The 14667-nt window shown below is 44.8% G+C and overlaps 1 protein-coding gene across 4 annotated transcripts; it reads left to right on the top strand.

The window, feature by feature from the left end:
- Nucleotides 1–355: 355 nt before the first annotated feature.
- On the top strand, nucleotides 356–13822 carry cdk10 (cyclin dependent kinase 10). Of its 4 annotated transcripts, XM_088613541.1 has the most exons (16): nucleotides 356–434; nucleotides 1943–2103; nucleotides 2902–3030; nucleotides 4046–4118; nucleotides 4719–4790; nucleotides 5304–5406; nucleotides 6553–6634; nucleotides 6999–7066; nucleotides 7571–7623; nucleotides 8152–8221; nucleotides 9224–9283; nucleotides 9365–9488; nucleotides 10366–10505; nucleotides 11508–11560; nucleotides 11919–12007; nucleotides 12288–13822. In XM_088613541.1, the coding sequence occupies exons 1-16, from the start codon at nucleotides 398–400 to the stop codon at nucleotides 12420–12422; spliced, it is 1449 nt and encodes a 482-aa protein (XP_088469667.1). In that variant the 5' UTR covers nucleotides 356–397; the 3' UTR covers nucleotides 12423–13822. The 4 variants fall into 4 exon arrangements, with proteins under 4 accessions (XP_088469667.1, XP_088469664.1, XP_088469665.1 ...); XM_088613538.1 differs by lacking the exon at nucleotides 356–434 and having other exon boundaries at nucleotides 1928–2194; XM_088613539.1 differs by lacking the exons at nucleotides 356–434; nucleotides 1943–2103 and adding an exon at nucleotides 2231–2360.
- The last annotated feature ends 845 nt before the right edge of the window (nucleotides 13823–14667 follow it).

The raw sequence follows: 14667 nt of genomic DNA, 5'->3' as shown, positions 1-14667 counted from the left end.
TAAAGAAGACAGACTGGAGAAGAGTGGAGGAGACAACGGCAGGCGGGAACTAATGTTTACTCATTAGTAATTCATACTAATCAGATACAGTATTTGCTGATACAGGGCACCTGTGGAGGTGCTGCAGTAACCTTATAATACATTAAACTAAATGATATTTTGTAAGATTATTGCAGGTACAAGAGGTACAATGATTAAAATCGTCTGGCAAGTCAGAAGAAACATTGAACACACCATAAATACCCAAATAAAAAAATGCACACCGATAAAAAAAATACCCTGCTTCTTCAACACTGACTTTATTATTATAGATGATGCAGGTTCGGCTCCACCGCAGTGAGCGCCCCCTGCCGGCCACAGAGCCGAGCCTTTGCGCTCGGGATTATTTAAATGTCTAATGGGGGTTGTCCTGCGCAAACACTCTGAACATGCAGGTGAGAAATTACATTATTTTTAAACGATCCAGCGGTTTGTTCAAACCGCGCCGCGCTTCTCTACAGATGAGATTGGCATCGCATCTCTCGGGGGACATTCCCGCGGGCAGCTTGTTGAACGGAGTGATGGAGCAAGAAAGTTGCTCACGCTTCGGCTAAAGAGGTTGTCAGAAATCTACGTCTCTGAAGTAGCAACTGGGACTTCCACTCATCATTAATGACTTTAAAGATTCTTGACTTTATTTTACCACTACGATAAATAATGGAGATGGGGGAATGTTTAACAATTAGTTGACAAAAGGGGTAACTGCTCGGTTTTGTACAGTTATTTTAATAACGGGCACGGAATGATATCGGTTCCTTGTTCACTTTTGACACGCACTGGCACCTTTCAGCCGATATAATGTCTGTTAATATTTGTTTTAACGTGGTGTAGCTCTTCGTTGAAATCGAAGGAGTTTTTATGTGGAATGAAGCTTTATGTAGCTCTAATCGCTCATCGGGTGTGCATTAATTGTCACAAACCCTAATATGGTATATACACTAATCCATTTACAGTGTTCTAATGGGATTCCAGTTGGTGGAACAGGCTATTTTAAGGTAGATTCGCGTTAAATTGTACAACTAAGTGTAGCCACAGTAGATACATTGCAATTGTCGTTACAGGGATATTGTATCTTATTATAATAAACAGTAGAGGTGATGACACTAGCTTCAAAACATTTCACGTCAGCATATGATGCAGTCGTCACAAAAGAATCTGAGATCTTAATCTCCCCCCTCAGGAATTAAGTTGTTTGCTTAGCATTGTAACTGAATGAGTTGCAGCGTTTGTTTTCAAATGTGATTTTGCTTCCTTTTAGTGAATTGGCTGAGGAAAACACACTGGAGAACAAACTGCTTATAGTCTAAAACACCTGTCGTTTTGTAATCGAGTATATAGATATTTTAAGATGAACTGAAAAAATAGTACAGGTGACATTTTAAAATACACATTAATATTTTACAGCAAAATAGTTTGGATATCAGCAAATAGTTTGGATATATGTATTCTGAGATAAAGTCATGCGTGACTTTGAAACGAGTTTCTAAGTGTAAAAAACGAATGCACGTCATTTTGCAACATAAAAGATTATATATGAAAACCGAACAATTGACATTAAATTAGTTCTACTGAAAACTGAACTGGAATGAAGATTGAATTGCTCATAAGAAACTGAAAAGGTTATCTATCCATCGCATTTTTATTTTGATAAAAAAAAACTATTGATCTGAAACCCAGACATGAGTAACGTAAATCTGGGGAATCAATGACAGATATCAGCAATCGAGGGTTAAATGATTTGTTGTATATTGCTGCCTACGGTCACCTGTGTCGACATTTAGGGCTCCCGTTACGCGTTTGTATTGTTCATTTACAGTGTATTCACCATTTACAATTCTGTTAGATCTGATCAGATCTGCATACATGCATCGTAACAGTATCATCATTCCCGCCCTCCTCCAAGCACCCGAGCCATCACAGTTACCACAGGAGGGAGCAGGACCGGCAGAACCGAGCGGTACCGAATCGCCGGCTCGGAGGAAGGCGACCCCACCCGCGATAATAGTGACCGCCCCCTCAAACGAGGACCTCCGCCAAGTGCCCCCAGACTCGCCCCGGCCTGTGGTGAGGGAGCCCCGGCCCGGGGTGCCCTTCTACGCCGGTGCCGGCCGTCCTTTCGCACCCAAACCGCCGCAGATGAACTGAACCCCAACCGGTAATCGACGCGCCTGCCACCACCACCGAGTGTGTACACAAAGATAATCTGGGACGGTTTTAAACGATAGAGTCATTCTCAGGTGGGGTCCCCAGGAGCAGTTCAGGGGATCCCCAAACAGAGGGAACCTGCTCACCCCGAGTCTATTTCTACCCTCTGAAAAAAGGTGGGTCGGTCCTGCCTTTTTTTTAATGTCATTGCGAAGATGCCATTATCTTTAACAACTGCAGACCTCAATTGAATTTAAATATTTAAATCGAGGAGTTCTTGTTAAGAGGGATTTCTTGAAAAGGTCTGTTTTACACCCAGTTCGTTTTTTATTTTTAATTATTCGAAAACAAGGTTTTGCGTCCTGAAATCATTAAAAAATCGCGAACCGTTTAGTTAACTCTCTTGGCGGACGTTTGTTGGCTTCAGTACTGGCAATGCTGGTTTTTCGCTTCGCTCCGAAACGAACTGGGATTCTCGCAGTAGCTCGATGAACAGGACAGTGCTTTCAGTCCGTATGCACCGCGGACACAACGTAACTCAAAGCGGTGAGTGCGCTTGTGCGGTGGACAAGCAAGGCACTCAGGGTTGGATCATGGTTGTCCACCCAGTGAGTGAGCTCAGTGATGATGCGTGCTGCGAGCCCTGGCGTGGTAGATGGAGACAGCTCTTAGGGAATTGAATGTCTGCTATTTCTTCCCTACATTACGTCGTCACAGCAAAGATTAAAGCTTGGACTGGGGTGCTGGGCCGTTGCAAGCATGGACTTCTCCGAAGCGGAGCCAGATGCCATCAAACTGAGATCAATCAAGAACGAGAAAACATTCACCGTTCCGCAGCAGGACAGGGTAAACACACTGCACGTCTAGACCCCGGGTTTGCGCGTTTTAGTGATTTCTGTCGCAGCGTGGAGTGCTAGGAAAAGGGCTTTCCCTATTTTGCCGAAATATCAGAACGTGTTTCCGAAAGTATTACCTTTGTGCTCCATTCCCTTGTCACTTAATGTACTTATATCAGCCGGTCGGTCCTTGAAAGACACGATGCAGTATGTAATCTGCTTACATGTGTCATTGTCTGGTGGGAAAACACAGGGAAACAGAGCCAATGCATTTTGTTGTGAAACGTAACGTGCATTGTGTATTTCGTCTCCTGGCCAAATCAGCGACACAATAGACGATCTGTCCCAGTAGATCCCAATGTTATTGACATTCATTTCCATGCACTCCCGACAGCCGTCTGGAGCTGGAGAGCTTTATGTTTTGATTGGTCTGCAGAGGCTAAGACAACAGGAAATGTGACTTCTGGACCAGGGACTACTCTTAAATAACAACGCTTTTGTTAGAACTGTTTGTAATGTGTAAACAAATACAAAAGACCTGTTGCTGTTAATAAAGAGTCCCAAACAGCACCACATAGTTTACCCAAAGACGAAAATGTTATTGATACCCTTTTCTGATGAGGCAGAACAGGAGGTGAAATCACATCATTGATTCTCCAGAAATCGAATATGGTAGCTCTGCCATATTTGTAACAGTGTCTGAGAAACCAAAGCAGAGCTTCTAGTTGGAGATCCTGCATAATGTAAAACTATAGATCTGCTCCCATACTGTGCTCTATAGATGTCATCCCCTTTGTGGATACATTTCAGATTGGAATGTAACATGCACTTATCTAGACTGTGTAACAGACAGTTAACAAGTAAATAAAACAATGATCAGAATCTGTTTTGCTCTGGCAGATTGTCTGAATACCTCATGTTCTTGCATGACTACTATAAACAGGCAGAAGTTTCTGTTCTCGGAGCACACTTACGAGCTGATACCTTGGTGCTCAGTATGAGGTAATCTGCATGAATTGTTTCAGCTGGGGAACTGTAGGAGTGTGAAGGAGTTTGAGAAGCTGAACCGGATTGGTGAAGGAACTTACGGCATCGTTTGTGAGTTTCGTATTTTCACTACTTTAATTATGGCTCTGCCAGGCATGATATGAAGTCTTTCTGTACTGAAAGCAGAAGAATGGATTGAACAATACATGTTATACTGAATTGCTTTAGTTTAGTGGGAAGAAACAGAGATCAGAGACAGAGTGGGATGTGCAGTCAGGTTAGTGAAAACCACTCCATCCTTACTGGTCTCAGCAGTGAAGTGAGTTATTTCTCTTCTGCATACTGGTATAGTTTTTTTTTATTAATTCCTGCTACTATTGATAAATAGTTTGCTATAATTAAACCTCTTGCTATATTAAACAATCAAGTAGATTCTGTGTTTAAACTGAGCCAGTAGCTCATAAAACATGGACAAGAGTCTTGTTACCATCCTCTTGTGAAAAATGTGTCACAGCCAGGCATCTTTGGAAACGTTTTGTGAGTAAAGGACTTAGGCACTGTTATTTAAATTGGAAATGCCAACACTTTAAATTTAAAATGTTGGCTTTTCTGTTTCCCGTTTCTCTCTCCTGTTTTGAGTGGGAGAAGGAGAACAGCAAATGAGCATTTACAGTGGAGCTTGTTTCCAGGTTTCTTGTCTTGTTCTTGCAGACCGGGCACGGGACACAAAAAATCATGAGATTGTTGCTCTTAAGAAGGTGCGCATGGATAAAGAGAAAGATGGTGAGTATTATTTTTTCTTGAAGGCCAGAAATGGATGAAATTACTTCTGGAAGTGTCAGTGCTGCCAGAAATCTTATGTTCATGTATTTTTCTTTACTGTGCAAGAGGGGACTTAAGAAGTACTTAAGAAGTGTCACTTCCTCTTTATGTCAAGACAAAAACAGTCTGTTAGAAAATGCAGTTAACCCACAAGGCAGGCTAATCAGCACAGACATGGAAGGCTGAATGTGTTTCTGACATTTAGAAGTTGACACATTTGACAGCTCACATCTGTGACCTGTAATATTAGTTTGTCTGACAAGCGAGGTTGAATTAGACAGCAGTGTGTAATGCCTCAGCATCAATAGATTGAGAAAGGGCCCCCTCTGCTGAAATAAATGCTGGACTGTTTTCGCATCATGTGGTGATTGATCAGGTGAACCGTTAGAAATGAAATGCTTTAGCTTTACGGATGGTTTTCAAGCCTTGCTCTGTGTCTGTTCCTGTCTTTTTATTTTCCTGGCTGGCCTGAAGGAATTCCAATCAGCAGCCTGCGGGAGATAACTCTGCTCCTGAAGCTGCGACACCCCAACATAGTGGAGCTTAAGGAGGTGGTTGTGGGAAATCACCTGGAAAGGTAGGGTTGGGGGCTATGAGCCTGTAAGACTTCTGTTGCATTGCCTCCAGGGGGCCTGTGTGTCTGATTCCCCTGTGGGTGGGTGTGGAAAATAAAAATGGATTGTGATATAGACTTGTGGCATTTGACATTTTTTGGAACTACCGTATGAACCAAACCTAGTAAAAACCAAGGATTAGTATGGTTTAAAATCCAATTTATAGGGATTCATTTGTTATAGATTGAGCTGTAAACTAAAGCATCTAATTAGCTATTATCACAAGTTTCTGCCTGGAGCGGTGTGTATTGATGATGTGTTGGAAAGCAGTGAGCTAAGTGAACTGAGACTGACATCTCTCTGGATGTCAGCCTATAACCTTTGGCACAGTACCCTTATTTGTGAAATAATGTGAGATTATCTATAGACTTTGTGACAATCAGCAAATCACTTATGTATTTAGGCTCATTATGTGTTAAACTGCCATAAACCATGACTGATTTGACCTTGTAGCAGCATTGAAGAGTAGTTCTACTGGCTGGACTCCTGGGGGCTCTGCTTTCTCAGAGCCCGGGGAGGAGCTGTCCTTCTGATTAGACGCCCACTCGAGAGACCTGAGCTGCCCTAGAGCTGCTCCCCTAGGCTGTGAATCACTGCCAGCACAACCAACAAGGTTGTCACATTATACTGCTATAAGCAGAGCCTGGAGTGTGACCAGGGGCTGTCTGATCTGAGCCTGCACCTGCCTCCTCCAAGCCAAGGTGAAACGAGACTCTCGTGTTCCCAGGACAACTGGCTTCATGCCTGCAAGGATAAATGAGATGACGGTGGACATAGCCATTTAATTTAATGGGAAAAATGGGCACAGGATTGCTTGTAACTAATCGCTTCAAATATGCCATCCAGCTGTATCCTGAAACAAAGGGGGTTTCAACTTCAACAACGTGGCAGGGTGGCTTGTTCCAGACTGCCAGTACAGCCCCTTGTGTAAAAAGAGGGCCTCATTTTCTCAGAAACTGACTCCTGTGAGATTTAAGACACTGCACAGCTTCCTGTGTGTATTTTGTGCGTCTAAGGTTGTAATGTCAAAAAAGGGATGACTTTTAAAACGCTGTACCTGTGAACTTACCAGTTATATTTGTTTTCTTCCATTTGTATGCATTGTTTAGCATTTTCCTGGTGATGGGATACTGTGAGCAAGACCTGGCTAGTCTACTGGAGAACATGCAGTCCCCATTCTCAGAAGCACAGGTAAGTCCTCTCACCTGAAGCAGCTCCTTGGCTCACTGTCCTACTTAGCGCAGGCCTAATAGAGCCGAGTCTTTCCCTCAGCCAGCTGGGTTTGACATACCACTGGCCATGGCTCAAACAGGTCGCTCCCCAAGCCAGTTGAAAGGGTTCGTCCTGGGATATCACTTCAAACGAGAGTCAGATCGATTTGTTTCTGATTGACTCACTGTGTCCTCATTTACTTTGCTGATGTGAATGCAGGCGCTTGTCCAAGAGCTTTGCGAGACTGGCACCATTGATGTGATGTGCTTTGTGGAAAGTGGTCACTTCTGCGAGAGTGAATTGTAAGGCTTGGGTTTCCTAAGGCGTTTCCCGTCTCTCGCAGGTGAAGTGCATTGTTCTCCAGCTCCTGAGGGGGCTGCTTTACCTGCATGAAAACTTCATCGTGCACAGGTGAGTGTAGAACAGCAGAGTTCTGGTTCTGGTTTGGGGCTCCACAAAGTGGATCAAGCAAAGTGGAGGACAGTAGGTATCCTCTAATCCCTAGTTTAGTTTTCATTGAACTGTATCTGCCTGTTTTTGATCAGCCTAGATATAGGAGAAAAGCAAAATATCTCATTTAAAGAGCTTCAGGGTAAAATGTTCCAATGACAGATGCAAACATCTATAGGACTGACAACTGAATTTGGCAAGACCTTTGATATTGTGAGGATGATCCTGCATTGTCCTCGCAATCCCAGAATCCCATTTTTATTAGTGATCCATCATCAGAGCTCCTAGAAAGCGCACAAGGCAGTCAGATGTTACTCCTGTGATATTCAGCCAGCCTTCACTGTGAATATGCAACGTTTCTATTAAAACGTTTTTTGATTGAACCTGATTAAACCTGTCTTATTGTGTCTTTAGTTGTTGATACCACTAGTCTCTCATTTGGGGTAGTTCTGTTGTGTTTTACAGGGATCTGAAGGTGTCCAACTTACTAATGACAGATAAAGGCTGTGTAAAGATAGGTGAGTTGGCCTTTTAACGACCCCATCATGTGGACATCATCCTGAGCAGGGCTGCAGAACTCCAGGTCTCAGTGGCCATGGGAGCCTCGGATATTTGTTATAATTAAAGTCCGGTCCCAGTTTTGATACAGGTCTCTTCACAGCCTTTAAGGCATTCAGTGGGTGTGACAATGTAAGCCACTCACATCACCCTGTAAGATATTGTGAATAAATTTGATCTCTGGCCAAAATATTAGGAACCCCCCCCCATCAAAATAATAGATTTTCTCAGTGGCTGGGCAGTTTTTGGTTGGCGTGAGGTGCAAGAGATAGACTTCTCCCCCTTTCCCTGGCCAGAACAATCCCCCAGCAGACCTTTGCCCTCACCCCAACCACAGCTGGAGCTGATCCAGTGAGAGGAATGGGGTGGGACTGGCCAGAAAATGTCATTATAAAATGTATGGAAACGATGGGATCCAATGAGCAAAAATGTTTTGGGCGTTATTTAGAAAGCGCTTCTGAATTCAGTCTCACGTTGTCTTTTTGCAGCTGACTTCGGCCTGGCCAGAGCCTACGGTGTTCCCCTCAAGCCCATGACCCCCAAAGTGGTGACACTCTGGTACGCCCCCACCGGCCTGGCTTCGCCCTGCTCCCGGGTTTGGTCCAGTGCGTCACCTGCCTGCCTGCAGAGAGGGACTCTCCCTTCCTACAGCTGGCGCCAGCCCTCCAGTCAGGCTCGGGGGAGCCAGTGGCATTGTCCCTTGCGTGTCAGAGGGGTGCGCACACAGCCCTGCTCGCCCCTGTGATGGGTTAGGCACTGTAGCAGACTGGGCAGGGTGAAAAGCGAACAAATAATCTTTCCTTAGATTGAATTCTCCGTTGGCTCTATCAGATTCTCAGATACTGTTAAAGAAGCCCCCACCCCTCGTTCCTTTGATCTAAGACGTAGAATAGCACCCGCTTTGTGGACGTGAATTCTCCTAGTCCTAGTTTAAGTGACTTGAATATATTCCATCCATCAATTTTCTAGCTGCTTCTTGAACCCAGGGCCCCAGCACTGCGCGGCAGCAGTGCTAACTGCTGTGCTGCCTTGAATATATTGCTCTCAAACGCTTTTCAACTATGGATGGCTGTAGTGTCAGCAACCAGTGAATTCACAGGCCACTGTTGCGTTTCTCAGTTCTCTCTAGGAGTGAGGGTGATTGGTTATCATTCTTCTTTACATGCATTTCAGAGAACATGATCGGAAAAAAGTCCCTGGGTCGCTGGTGGAATTGTGTATGTGTAAAAACAACATGAAAAAGGCTGTGTTCCTCAAAATTGACAAATTTGTCTGGATTTCTTTAAAAGCATGTTGGAATGAACTTGATCAAGCCATTTTCAGTATAACAGAAGATCTTCACACTGACTTCTGTGCACAATACCCTGAAATATTAATTACCAGATAGATTTAGAATCCCCCCAGCATATCATTGTGTCATGAATATGAAAGGAATCATGATTTTTGAGCCAAAATATAATACATGGCTGTCACAATCCCTCCACTTACAGCACACAGCCTGTATGTCGTTTTCATAAAGAATAGAAGAATAAAACCCTTTTGATTCCCTTGCCTCTTTAGGTACAGAGCTCCTGAACTACTCCTGGGAACAAAAACACAGACAACTGCTATTGACATGTGGTAAGAGACATTTCTTTAGCTGCATGTGGGTGGTTTATATTCTGGAGGCCAGTATTTGAGCTTGTTGTTTTTTTCCCACAGGGCTGTGGGATGCATCCTGGCAGAACTGCTGGCCCACAAGCCTCTGCTGCCCGGGAGCTCAGAGATTCATCAGATTGACCTCATTGTCCAGCTGCTGGGGACACCCAATGAAAACATCTGGCCGGTAAACGTACCATTAAACACCCCAGTCCCGTGAAGAGGGAAGTAAATAGGTGTCCTGTAACGAGTTTCCTTTACACGTCCTGGAAGTCGCGTGTGACTGCAGAAGAATCCAGCCAATAATAAGGCTCCCCCTAGTTATTTGTGGCTCATTTCCCAGTCCAGATTTGCTTGTCCCGATCTTGAGTGACCTTCATACACCTTGTCCGTGAACCAAAAAGACCCCCATAATTATTCTGTGATGGAGAGCTTTTCCAATAGAACATCACAGTACAGGGGGAGTACAGAGCTGCGTTAGTCTTTTTAGTGTTCCCCGTTAGCCACGCTGCAGGGTTTGTGGGGTGCATGCATGTAGTCATCATTTGTGCAGTGTGGTAGGCAGTGGTGAATACCAGTTCTGTCTTGCGGTGCAGTAGTGACCTCTGTGACTCCTCAGTGGGCACAGACCTCGTTACCCTTGCAGCAGTTCCTAGAATTGTGAGAATGGCAGAACCTACTTCTGCCGCATCCTGATTAGTGAAAAACTGGAACCTGCATTTTAGAAATAATGTACGTCAGGCCCCATTCATTTTGTAGGTCTCATAAAATGCGGAAGTAGCGATGATGTCCTGCTTGGCAAATCGGCCTGTTTTATGGCAGTCGGTTTGGCTCTGAGATTCAGCCTGGCTGAATGATGGGCTCGTGCTGGCCAGGCTGAATGTTCTGGGTGAGGGAGCTGGCCCTGCTGTCCCAGAGGTTTCTGAAAATAAATGTGGGATTTCTTTTTACAGAAGCTTTTGTAATTTGTTGAAAGTCCAAGCAAAATGTAGACGGGACTGAGAGGCCAGGGTTTGGAAAGTGGAGTCTTGTTGCTGACTGACGTCTTTTGCTGTCTCTCCCAGGGCTTTTCCAGGCTGCCGCTGGTGGGGCAGTACACCCTGAGGAAACAGCCCTACAACAACCTGAAGAACAAGTTCACCTGGCTGTCCGAGGCTGGCCTGCGTCTGCTCAACTTCCTCTTCATGTACAACCCCAAACGCAGGTGCAGCAGGCACAGCCAAGAGGCGGCGTTCTTGAACATAAACCCTGCGATGTCCAGGGTTTTGCTACGGCTGTTCACGTTTTAATATCCTTGTTTTCTTTCACTTTTCATATCCCGATAAGCTTTTAGAATCTGACGCTGATCAGGTCTCAGGCGACGAAATTCATCAGTTGGTTGTGAACTTCCTTTGCACAGCAGGATGTCCTCTCTGACAGATAGAAAGCTTCCTCAAGAGAAGGCAATAGCTAGCATTCAGGGCAACAGAAAACAGAAACTGTCCGGGTGTAGGTAACGTCAGTCACACGGCCTTCACGGCCTCAACTGCCCTTTGCACGTGAGCCAGCTCGAAAGCTGGCTTCCCTCTTTTGTCCTTTGGTTTCCTTTTTTCTATTCCTTTCTTCCTCTCCTTATATTATGGTTGGATTCATACAGTTTGTTTAGCTACCAAGTTGGTCACACCATGACAATTGTGCACCTGTGGTCATTATTGTGTATGGTACCATGTAATAGGCTTTGTTTTTCCTGAAAAGCCCATAAGTAATTGAACAAAAAAGTTCAAAACATGTCGGGATCAGAATAGGAAGTGTGGAAGGAAAATTGAATGTACTACAGAATGATTGTGATGAAGCCCTGTAATTAGTTTCCTACTGTTGAGCAAAGTCCCGGGGAGACTTGAATCAAATTCAGTCTCAATGTGTGACTCAGTTTTAGGTCTGTATATTTAGCTTTTTATGGTTTTACAGAGCTTTGGGGTATTATGAATTCCTATCATATATTCTATTGGGGAGACATTCAGAAGTGTCAACGGACACTGCGATTTGGGGATTTGCATACCTGTATTTCCTCCTTCATGTGTATCTTTGTATCGCTGGTGCAGTCAGGAAGGAGGTTGGGGGTACCTGGGTGGTCGACTTGCCTTTGTGCAGTGGCCTCCGGTTGTCTCTTTAGGCTGCGCCCCTCATATCGCAGCCTGGGAGTTTTACAGGGCTCTTCTCCTTCCAGGGCTACAGCTAAGGACTGCCTGGACAGCTCCTACTTCAAGGAGAAGCCGTTGCGTAAGTAACCAAGAAGGTGATCTAGATCAGGTAAAAAAGAGAAAGTAGTGTATGGACCCCTGAGGGGAGTGGTGGGTTAAGCAGCACTTGCTCGCTGTCTTGGCAATAGTGCTGTGAAAGCAGGGTGATTCAGAAAAGAGTTGGAAAGAGCTGTAATTAAAGACATAGTTGAATTAAAAAGTTCTGTTAACCCACACAATGAAAATTCTACTTGGAATGAAAATCAAAAGGACTGCCAGGACTGAAAATCCTTCCCCCAGACATTTTCTTAATATCTTCCTCCCTCTCTGTGTATTGATGCAGTGTTAAGTGTTTCTTGCACAGCTGACAGGCTGTTACACCCCCTGTCTCCCTGCAGCCTGCGAGCCTGACCTCATGCCCACCTTCCCTCATCACCGCAACAAGAGAGCCGCGCCCGTGGCCGAGAGCCAGTCCAAGCGCCTCAAGGTGTGAGTCCGCCGGGAGCCCCGCCAGGTAGGGCCCGCACGAGCCGCAACATTGTAGCAGGGGCGCTCTTTTATTTAACAGGCCAGGCAGGTCACACATGGGCTCGTGGAGGTGGGCTGGTATTATTTTCCATCTTTTAAACAGACATTGGCACGAACTGCCTTGTTAGGCAAAAGTCATAGATCCCTGTCTCTTAGGCCTGCACAGAGACCTGGAGAGACCTTCATGTACACCCTGACCTGTACAGCACAGCTGTGTGTCCATTTTCTCTCCTGCCCAGGTGAAATGGAGGCCCAGCAGCGCAGCCGGGATTCGGGGGGGTGCACTTTGCAGCTCGGCCAAAACCTGCAATCACCTGGACTACTCGGGAGCCTGCCTGCATCAGGCAGCACTGAGTGCGCTGATCTCGATTTGATGGGCTGTACAATGTATGAAATGGATCTTCCATATCTTCACATCACCTGGGAGGGGAGCAGCATGAACTTTCCCGCGGGGGTTCTCAACTTGCCTGAATTTCAGATAATGAAGAAGAACGTGACTTTACATTTTCTGTTAAATGTCTGAGATGGGAGACAATTGAGAACTATTGCTAGAGAAACCAGTTCATGTACATACTTGGATTTTGTTTGTTTTTTACCCTAGGAACATGTCACACCTTTGAATGAGTTGGAAATCGATTTACTTTTCCGTGCAGGTGACATGCGAGGGTATTGCAGGACTAGTATTTACTGCTGGGTCAACGCAGCAGGGTTGCAGGTTGGAATCCTGAATGCAGCCGTTCATCTTGACTCGCTGTGCGTGTGCTTCACCCAGGGAGGTCCAGACAGCCCAGATATACGGGGGGGGAAAGGTGCTTTCTGGGGGTAAGCTGTCCCCCGCAGGGGGCAGTCTTGCACTTCTGGAGTAACTGCCCCTACAGAATGGAGACCAGCTTCAGCACTGCAGCTCCAAGACGGACATATGCATTAGCTTTATTGTGAAATAGAATCCCCATACGGATATTAAATCGTGTGATTATCAAAAGTCATACAGCAGTCTGTAGACTGCTACAGTTCATGTAACTGATCCCCAGTTACTGTACATGAACAAACATTTTGTTCAGTCAGTGTGATTTTCCCAAGAGGTGTGCAGTAGACTTTTATAACTGCGTTTTAATCCAGTGACTGTAGTAAAAATCCCACACGCCTTTATGCGTGATGCTGTTAGAAGAATCGGATGGGATTGGGCTGAAAATACTTCACATCCTTGTGGAATCCAGGCCGTGTTCCTGTCGGCCCTGTTCGCATTTCTCTCGGGATCCCCACGTTACTCAGTGGGGGGAGGGGCCCTGATAATCTGTAGAGCGAGTGCACATGTCTAGCAGCTATACTCTTTTACGTGCACAGCTGCTGCTGAAATATCATTCCAGTTCCTTGGATCAGATGACAAATTGAGGCAAGAGATTGGCTTCCACAGTGGAAGCAACTTGTCTTTCTGGCAGTTAGGGAGCTGTGCAAAATTCTGCTTGTGATAAGTGTAAAACTCCTCATGAATTACACTGTACAACTGGAAAAATATCCGAGATATGTATATATATTTTAGATGCAGGAAAACGCAAACAGGCCTGTTTTTTTTATTATTTTAGAAGCTTGAATTTGACATGGGAGATGCAGTCAGTTGACACTAAGTGAGTCTTGTTTCACTTGCATGCCTGGGATTTGGTTTTCACAGTCATGGGGTGACGTGACTTTGAAGACTGCTTACTGCAATGTAGAATAAGCTGCATGTACACTGTTGTATAAATATACATAAAAGTATTTTTGTTTGGCATTCCTATATTTGCTCTTGTCAATTTTTAGCTTCAGAAACTGTACTTAAAAGCTGTGAAAGCCTGAACTCTGTTCTTGCCACAACGTTATCTCACTGTCATGTTGCCCTGCAGAGCTGGATTTCCAATACCCTTTCGGACTTTAGACACCGGCTTCAAGATTGATCGTAATCAAGCAGTTCTTTTCAGTGCAAGAAGCTGATAATAACCAAAGTTATTTCATTAGCCATTAACTGGTTTGGACCAAGTGTGGCCATGCAGGAAACACATGGTATTTGGTTATCTTGATCTCATTTTCTGACACCATTTCCACGTGTGAAGTGTGAATCAGCTGTTTTGCAGCAGACCCTACATCCGTGGTTCCATAGAGCCCCAGTCCAGTATCCCTTGTATCCAGCCGAAATCACCTCTTTCTAATGACTGGGGACACTTGAAAGTTATTGCTCAATTAATATTAAAACCAAAGGAAACATTTGTCTTGAGTGCTTGATGGTATTCAGGTAAGAAGTCACCTACTTAACTGGTAACAGTAATTTGCGATTTTAGACTAGGGATGCATCCATTACGAGAAAGGTAATGCTTGTGGCAATCATCTGAGTCTCTTAATTTACAAATCACAGAGTACACACAGTGACTGCTTAGGCACACCTTAACACCGAGAGAAAACCCAGTAAGCGCACACACTCAAACAAAAGGCAGGAACCAAGCCCATTGCCCAAGGTCTGTGAGTCAGCAACACTGTCCACCTTGCTACTTTAGAAAGCACAACTTTCACGGTAAAAGAGCTCTGCAGGCCTAGAGCTGGAGACCACCGCTCCACATGAAGCACAAAGCCCACTGAACAGGTGTTTGT

The sequence above is a fragment of the Lepisosteus platostomus genome, chromosome 20 (genome assembly GCF_059453375.1).
Source record: "Lepisosteus platostomus isolate fLepPlt1 chromosome 20, fLepPlt1.hap1, whole genome shotgun sequence".
Classification (NCBI taxonomy): domain Eukaryota; kingdom Metazoa; phylum Chordata; class Actinopteri; order Semionotiformes; family Lepisosteidae; genus Lepisosteus; species Lepisosteus platostomus.
This window is presented reverse-complemented; position numbering and strand designations above follow the sequence as displayed.